The 8,593-nt window shown below is 39.4% G+C and overlaps 1 protein-coding gene across 2 annotated transcripts; it reads right to left on the reverse strand.

The window, feature by feature from the left end:
* Window positions 1–1,725: 1,725 nt before the first annotated feature.
* Window positions 1,726–5,275, reverse strand: clec3a (C-type lectin domain family 3, member A). Of its 2 annotated transcripts, none has more exons than XM_026930773.3 (3): window positions 5,039–5,275; window positions 4,828–4,908; window positions 1,726–2,378 (listed from the first exon to the last, which is right to left on the reverse strand). In XM_026930773.3, the coding sequence occupies exons 1-3, from the start codon at window positions 5,139–5,141 to the stop codon at window positions 1,981–1,983; spliced, it is 582 nt and encodes a 193-aa protein (XP_026786574.1). In that variant the 5' UTR covers window positions 5,142–5,275; the 3' UTR covers window positions 1,726–1,980. The 2 variants fall into 2 exon arrangements, with proteins under 2 accessions (XP_026786574.1, XP_026786575.1); XM_026930774.3 differs by having other exon boundaries at window positions 4,828–4,905; window positions 5,039–5,266.
* Between the last annotated feature and the right edge of the window lie 3,318 nt (window positions 5,276–8,593).

The following is an 8,593-nucleotide window of genomic DNA, read 5'->3' on the forward strand; positions in this document are numbered from 1 at the left end:
TTCTGAAGCCATGGTCTGCAAAGAGCTTACAAAGCCTGTACAGGGTCCCACTATCGAAAAGGTATCAATCAGAAGAGAGGTACAAAAAATTTCCAAAACATTAGATGTACCATGGAACACTGTGAAGGCCATCATCAACAAGTGGAGAAAATGGAACACCACACTGACATCACCAAGAACAGGACGTCCCTCTAAAATTTATAAAAGGACAAGACAAAAACTTACCAGGGAGGCTGCCAAGAGACCTACAGCAACATTAAAGGAGCTGCAGGAATATCTGACAAGTACTGATTACTCTCTGCATGTGACAACAATCTCTCGTATTCTTCACATGTCTGGGCTCTGGGGTAGGGTGGCTGGATAGTTTGGCTACCCCAAACCATGTGGCAAAATGTGTTACGGTCTGATGAGACCAATTCCAAAAGGTATAATAATTCCATAATTCCAAAAGGTTTGTTGCATAAAAAAAAGCACATCTACAAAAGAACATCATACCCACGGTGAAGCATGGTGGTGGCAGCATCATGCTTTAGGGCTGCTTTTCTTCAGCCAGAACTGGGGCTTGGAGGGAATCATGAATAGCTACAAATATCGGTCGATTTTAGTGCAAAACCTTCAGGTGTCTGCTAGTAAGCTGAAGATGAAAATGAATTTCCCCTTTTAGCATGACAATAACCCAAAGCATCCAAATCAAGAAAGGAATGTCTTCACCAAGATCAATGTTTCTGAATGACCTAGCCAGAGCCCAGACCTGAATCCAGCTAAAAATCTGTGGGGTGACCTGAGCAGGCTGTGCACAGCAGATGCCCTCACAATATAATGGATCTAAAATGTTTTTGCAAGAAAGAGTGAGAAAATATTGCCAAGTCAAGACGTGCCATGCTGATAGACTCTTACTCAAAAAGACTGAGTGGTGTAATATAATCAAAAGGCGCTTCAACCATGTATTAGGTTACATTTATGCAACCAGGTTATTGTAAGTTTTTTATTTTTCCAATTTTTCCTTAAAATGTATCTGGAAATTTTTATACATTGTAATTTCACATTGAGGGTGGAAAAGGTTCTGATATGATTTATCTTGGTTTAATTTTTTTACATCACAAAAATCTGCCATTTTTAACAGGGGCGTATATATATATATATATATATGTGTGTGTGTGTGTGGAAATGGAGGCCTATGTTGTACTGTTTCTGCCGTGTAACCAACCAATAACAATTTGTTTTTATTTATATACATATTTCATCTTTACATATATTTGCATATTTTGTGAAACATTTTATTGTATTAAGGGTGGAATGTAGGTCTGTGTTGCAGTGTGACATGATACCAAAAATGTCTTTTTTTTTAAGTAGACCAATCACTGATAATAGTAATACATATGTAATATTAAGTTAAAGCAGGCATGAGGACAGATTAGGAAAAAAAAAAAAAAACAGGGTAAGAAAGTGAAAAAAAAATAGCACATACACACACATTCTTGTACTTATAACATTGTGGGGACACAAGACCCAAAAATGCTTTCTGAGGACATGACTTTCCTGTGATCCAGATGTGAAAAAAAGTATTCAAATATGACCTCAAATTCTGAATTCAAATGAGTAAATTTCTTTGTCTGTTTTTTAACACATTATTGGGAAATAACAACAAAGTAATTAATGGGGACCTAATATGCATACGCAGAAAATACCAGAAAGTGAAAAAATGAACACACACACACACAGAGCCAATTTTGCAAAGAAGATATGTACTGTTAAGACTGTATTCCTGTTACAACCTTGTGTATGTTACTCTAAATATTGAAAAACAATAATATAGATAATAAAGATGTGATTTTGCACAGACCGCAGTCAGTCTCAGACCAGACGTTTAATGCTACAGCAAATATGTGGAACATGATGTTGCATCCTTAGACAGCATTAATAACCAGCATCAGTGATGACACCGTCATCACGCATAGCGCGTTGAATATTAACTTCATATTAAGGAATGAGGTATTCACATATGTATCTCTTCTCAGTGCGACACACCTCGTCATGCCACTTGCCCTGTGCCGAGAGCGAGAGCACAGCACAGCTCTCTCGTTTTCCTCCTGTCGGCTCCTTCTTGGCACGATCCCAGTTGAAGTAGGTGACGGGCATGCTGTTGACATCGACGTACTGGCCTTCTTTAACAATATCAGTCACACCTATCCAGAAGTCTTTGGTGCCTGGGGAGCTGAGTCTGGCGTAGGCTCGTAGGTCGTTGTTTTCCCTCAGGTTTCGGGGTGTGGCCAAGGTTCCACCTTGAGCAATGCAGTCCTCATTGGCCTGATGATAATGCTTGGGTTCTTCAACGACCAGGTAACACTTCTTGTGAGCTTTGATACCACGAAGACAAACTGAAAACACACAAATACATCCATTCTATCCTTTTGGTTGCTTTTTTAAATAACTTAGTATGAAAGGACATGTCTTTAATAGGACCAGTTGTGGTAATATACTGGTGAGTTGTTTTTATTCAGGGGAACAGTGGAGGATAACTAGTAACCTATGATGATGATGATGATGATGGTCCAGCTATATCAGTATGTGTAGTTTCAGGGGTTCCAGTAGGAATTTTGGGTCTGTTCGAAATGTTAATGCATTGCCCCCATTATCTTGGATAATTTCTCTTCCCCTGGACAATATTTATTCCCTAGGGCCTCCTTGGGACCAATTTGCACAAGCCCTAGAAATCATCTAACCTCTCTTCCCCTTTGGAGTGCTATCTGTTTCAATGTGTTACACATTATCTCCACATTATTTCCTGCAACCACCTCTGGTATTTTTGTTAAATTTGATATCTGAGAAAGCTTCACATAGTTTGAGACCACTTTGTGCTTGTAACTACAGTATTTCAGCATAATGCAGGACTCTAACAGAAAACATAGTTCACCAAGCATATAATTGATTTAAACATTTGATTACATTATATAAAAATATTTTTAACATTCTTTCAAAATTCAACCACCACACCGCCTTTAAGGTTGCACCCCTAGTACTCCACAGTAAGCCTGTAGGATTGTATGTTCAATTGTTCTTGTTGTTTTTACTGTCCCATATCCCTTCCTGCTATTTTTGATCAAAAAATACATGAAACAATATTAACTCTGTGAATATAGATATTATTTATCATTCATTACTATGATTATATGATGCACAAATAGTTCTATCCTTCAGCAGAGGGCAGCATAACCTCCCAGTTTCACAGCGTAGATCATATACACGCATGCTGAAGCAGCGCTCCAGGATAACCAGGTTGGTTTTATAAATCCTATCTGGGTTCCACTAGGTGACATAAGTAATAATATTTTCACAAAAAAATAAAACTTTTGCATCTGGAAAGTAATTAAATTAATGTGAGACAAGTAATTTTCCATGTTTATATATTGTTTTAAATGTAGTCATAGTTTTAACATAAAAAAAATACTGGCTCATTTATGATTATGTTTATTTGGTGGTACCTAATGTTAGATGATTAGGGTGCTGACAGCAATACAACTGATCATGCATTTTGCTATAAAACTAAAAGTCACATGATGTTTATTTATTCATTAATCTTCAGTGCAGTGGATGTGGAGCCTATCCTTAGAACACTGGGCGTGAGGTGGAAATCCACCCTGGATGGGACCCCAGCATTACACACACTGAGTAGCCTGAGTAGTATCATACCAGTATGCTCACGAGAGGAATATGCAAAATTCCACACAGACAGTAACCTGTGCACAGGATCAAACCAGGGACCCTGGAGCTGTGAGGCAGTAATGCTTCTTGCTGAACCACTGAGTCACCCAACACATGAGATTGCACCATAAGTGGCTTTAATCCTGTAGCTTCATTATAATAGTACCTTAAATCAACCTGCAGGATCACGCTCTTCTAATCTCTCCATATAGGAAGCATTTAATATGGATACAAATCTATACGACTAAATATGGCAAGTAGCAGTGGTCAAAACTATTTCCCAACGCCAGCCCGTAAAATTACAGAGATGTAAGGTAATTTAGTAGGTCATTTAATTTAGAGAAACAGCGACATTGTTAATCTGGATGGAAATAAAATCACAGAGTAGGACCTGGAAATAGTGGAATTACCCCAGGTCCCCATATAAACGTAATCCGTCTGAATAGGGCTTTAGAGTCCAAGAAACCACAGGATCACATAGTGGGCCTCTGTGCAAGCTGTTACACTGTGAACAGACTTGTTTTTCCCTGTTTGTGGATTCAAATGGTGCATTTTGATTAGATAATTGTTTCAAGAGATGAAAAGTAATGGAAACGTTAGGGTGTTTGGCCGGGATATGGCAAAACTAATAAGCGACAGGGTGGCATTTCTGAGGTATATTATTCCCATTCAGTTTATGCAGACTTAATGAATTACATCTACCTCGTATCAGTTTAAATAATTATTGTATGGTTGTAGGACTACAGAGCAGCTATGAAACCAATACAGAAATACATGATGTGGCCATTTTTATACAATTAATCTATCACTTTGTGTACTCCTGGCTCCTAAGGAACAAAGACGTACAGTCTGATTATAGCTTACGTTGAGAAAAGCACCCTCATACTATCTAAACCTTATGTGCCATTAATACTATGCTCTCAATAAGACTCTTATTGTTAGCATAATGCTCATTACACACCTGTAATTGTATGGAACATATTTCAAGTGGTGCATTTTCCTTGTCAAAAACAAGCTCAATATATCTAAGTTGAAAGCTCAGTATATCTAAGCTGAAAATTAGCTGCAGTGTTAGGGTGTGTAAAGGAGATTTGGATAGAAAATCCAGTCTGAAATCCAGTCTACCTGTTTGCAGGGCTTGCATCTCCTTCAAGGAGTTCACCTCCTGCCATAGTTTATCAATTTGTGCCTTCATATCGTCATCTTCTTAGTCCCATTCAGAAAGAAATAATCAACAGAAGAAATTATGCGCACAGTATACATTCACATTTGTGTTGATTTATTTCTTCTATTTATTTTCTGTAATTGATTTCTTTCCCTGTGCTGAAAATGTTACCTTGACCTGCAGCAGCTTTCCTGGAGCGGGAAGGACGAGCACATCCATGATGAAGCAGGGTGCAAGACACCAAGAAGGCAAGAAACAAGTGAGGAAAGGCCATGGCTACTGTGAGAAAGCAGTCAGCTCACACAGAGGCTACATTTATACGAGTACAAGAAGCCCCTGAGAGAGTGGACAGCTCACCAAATACATACCAGCGCTCAACATTCAGACTTCCAGCTTATTGGCTGAAAATGTCGAGTTGGAGTGTGAGCTCCAAAAACAAGGGCATTGCATACCAGAGGTGCTGTAAACAACCAGTTCACTGTATCCACCCATTCATAAATATTTACCTGGGCCAGCATGCAGCTCGTTTCCTCCAGTCGTCAGTCAACAAGCCACCTCAGCATCACAGTACATTCTGTACAGTTTAAAACTTTTAACTCTCTTTTCCCAGTTCGTCTACATAATCTACACCATTTACATATATTCAGGAGAATATCAAAGGATTCATAGCAAACAAAAAATGAAATGTTAAGTGCAACAGTACAATAAGAGCAACACCCTAACCCAATCTATAGATATATTCCTGGTTTGGTTAAATCCCGATCCCAAAAATCCTGTGGAGCACAATTTAATTAATATTTTAAAAAATGAAAAGAATATATTGCACAAACATGACTACAGAAAGCCGTCCACCATCTGACTCACCAAAGTGACCGGTAAGGAGGGCATTAGTCAGATAAGCATCCATGAGGCCAAGGGTAACTCTGAAGGAGTGGGAGAGAGCCACATTTCAGATAAGAAGTTCTTCACAGGACAACCATAGCTCATACACTCCAAGAGTGGTGAAAAGAGAAGAAAAAGTCATATGAGTTTGTCAGAAGGCACCATGGAGACTCTGCAAACATGTAGAAGTATTCTCTGTTCTGATTGGACCAAAACTGAACTTTCTGACCTCAGCATAAAACACAATGTGGGGATGCTTTTCATCAGCAGGGACTGGGAAACTGGTCAGGGTTGAAGGCATGATGGATGGAGCCAAATAGGGCAATCCTACAAGTAAATCTGTTCCAGTCTGCAAGAGATTAAAAATGGAGCAGAGGTTAATCTTCCAACAAGAAAATGGCCCTAAACATAATGCCAGTGCTACACTATAGTGGTTCAAAAAAACCAAGAACCTGAGTGTGTCAGAGTGGCCTACTCAAATCCCGGACCTTAATCCGCTTGAGAATCTGTGGCAAGACTTGAAAACTGCTGTTCACCAATGGTCTCTATCCAATCTGACAATTGGTTTGAGCAATTTTGCCAAGAAGAATATCAGGATCCAGATGTGCAAAGCTGATAGAGACATTTCTCAAAAGACTGGCTGCAATTGTAGCCAAAGTCTGGGTATGAATACTTATGCAAGGCACTGTTATGCGCCAACGCACAACCGAACCCAAGGCAGGTCTGAAATGAACAGTGCGCATTTGTATTTGCTTGTGTTATACAGACAGAGAGACTGGTGAGGAAGTCCAGTTTATTGCTGTGTGTTCTAACAGGAATATTTTTAGCCCTTGATGCTGTGAGGCACACGGAGGGAGTGGAAAGAAGAGTGTAAAAAAGGCTGATGTTTGAGTTCCCATGGACCATCTCTCTCTCTCACACACACACTGTATTTCTCTGAAATCCTCATAGGACTATTTATGTAAAATGTCATTAATCATATCAAATATATAAAGTACATTGACCTCAAATAGACATGCATTTTAAAAAGACATCTTAGATGGTGTGATCAACCTGATGTCAAATTGAACACCTTTACACCTGTATAGTCATGCACTTATCCAACCAGCCAATCTTGTGGCAGCAACATAATATATAAATATATCATGCAAATATAGGTCAAGAGATGGTTGCTGGTGCCATACCGGCTGGTTTAAGCTTTTCAGAAACTGCTGATCTCTAGAGTTACACCAAATGGTGCATAAAACCAAAAAACATCCAATGAGCAGCTGTTCTGCAGGTGGAAACGCCTTGTTGATGAGAGAGATCAGAAGAGAATGACCAGACTGGTTTGAGCTGACAGGAAGGCTATAGAAACACAAATAACCACTCTTTACATCGATGATGAGCAGAAAAGCATCTCAGGAAGTACAACACATCAAACCTTGATGCAGATAGGCTACAAGAACAGAAGACCACATGGGGTTCCACTCCTGTCAGCCAACAACAGGAATTTGGGGATCCGATTCCCACCTCCGCCCTGCATGTGTGGCGTTTGCATGTTCTCTCTGTGCTTTGGAGGTTTCCTCCGGGTACTCAGGTTTCCTCTCCCAGTCCAAAGTCATGCACTGTAGGCTGATTGGCATCTCTAAATTGTCCATAGTCTGAGTGTGGGTGTGCAATTTTGCCCTGTGATGGGTTGGTGCCCCAAGTTCCCTGGGATAGGCTCCAGGCTGCCCATGACCCTGGGTAGGATAAGTGGTACAGAGAATGGATGGATGAGCAGAAGCACAAGTGTTTCTTATAATGTAGCTGGTGAGGGCATATTCAAAAAATTCTTAGGCTTCAAAAAGTTAAAAAAAGCTGGACATTATGCTGAAATCGTAGAGCGTTTCTGAAGAAAAGGTCTGCATTATATCTTAGTCATATGTAATACATTTATAGCAAAGCTGGTGAAAAGGTCAGCGACTGATATTTCTGTAGGTTGAAAGGGCTTCTTTTTAATCACGGATGGCATTGTCATTTCCCACGCGTTTCTGCGCTGCTTAGCAAAGAGGAACAATCTGTCATGACCTTACAACGTCTCATGGCCTCCATCAAGCAGTGCTGTGAAAGAACAGATAGTGTATGGTAATAGTGGAAGAAAAGACAGGGACTGCAGGAAAGTGGGTTTTAATTAGATGTGATCTGAATCCGAACATCTCGGGATCTTCTCTCTCGATCTGTAAAGCAGAACAGCAGAACAGTGCTACATCTTATCATCGTAGCTACAACGAAATCTTGGGTACCTTTCGTTTTGTTTGCTTCTTTTACCGGAACAAAGTAACTAAGTTACTAAGTTACAGAGTTACTAAGTTTGAAGAAATCTTTTTTTCTGTTCTTTTCAGGGGTGGACAAATAACCAATTCCATTAGCTAGCTCTTGCTCAAGTGTTTTTTTCAAGTGTCTTGCTAATGTGCTTTCCAGTCTCATGATGTGGTTAGCTGCAAACCTAACTGACAAGGCTAAAAAATCTTAACTAACATAATGCAATAATGCTGCATTCGACTCAGAATTTCTGACCTTTGAATCTGAAAATGTCCTCTCAACTCTACTTGGAAACTCAGGAAGATCTCCTCAACCCTGAGTTCAGCCCACGCTGTCAAATTAACATGGCTGCTCAAAACATCAACACTAACAGAAGTAGCATGTTTTTTTATTTTAAATAAGTTAAATTGTATAAACTAGTATTTGCTTTAGATCAGTTTACATACAGGATATATTCGCTTGGTAAATCTATAAGATTGACGATACAGTTTGCTGTTTTGAGGAGGAAAATATAGTTCACTCATCAGATAATGAGGCATCTATGTATTTTCTCCCACT

Source organism: Pangasianodon hypophthalmus, chromosome 11, assembly GCF_027358585.1.
Source record: "Pangasianodon hypophthalmus isolate fPanHyp1 chromosome 11, fPanHyp1.pri, whole genome shotgun sequence".
Taxonomy (NCBI): Eukaryota; Metazoa; Chordata; class Actinopteri; order Siluriformes; family Pangasiidae; genus Pangasianodon; species Pangasianodon hypophthalmus.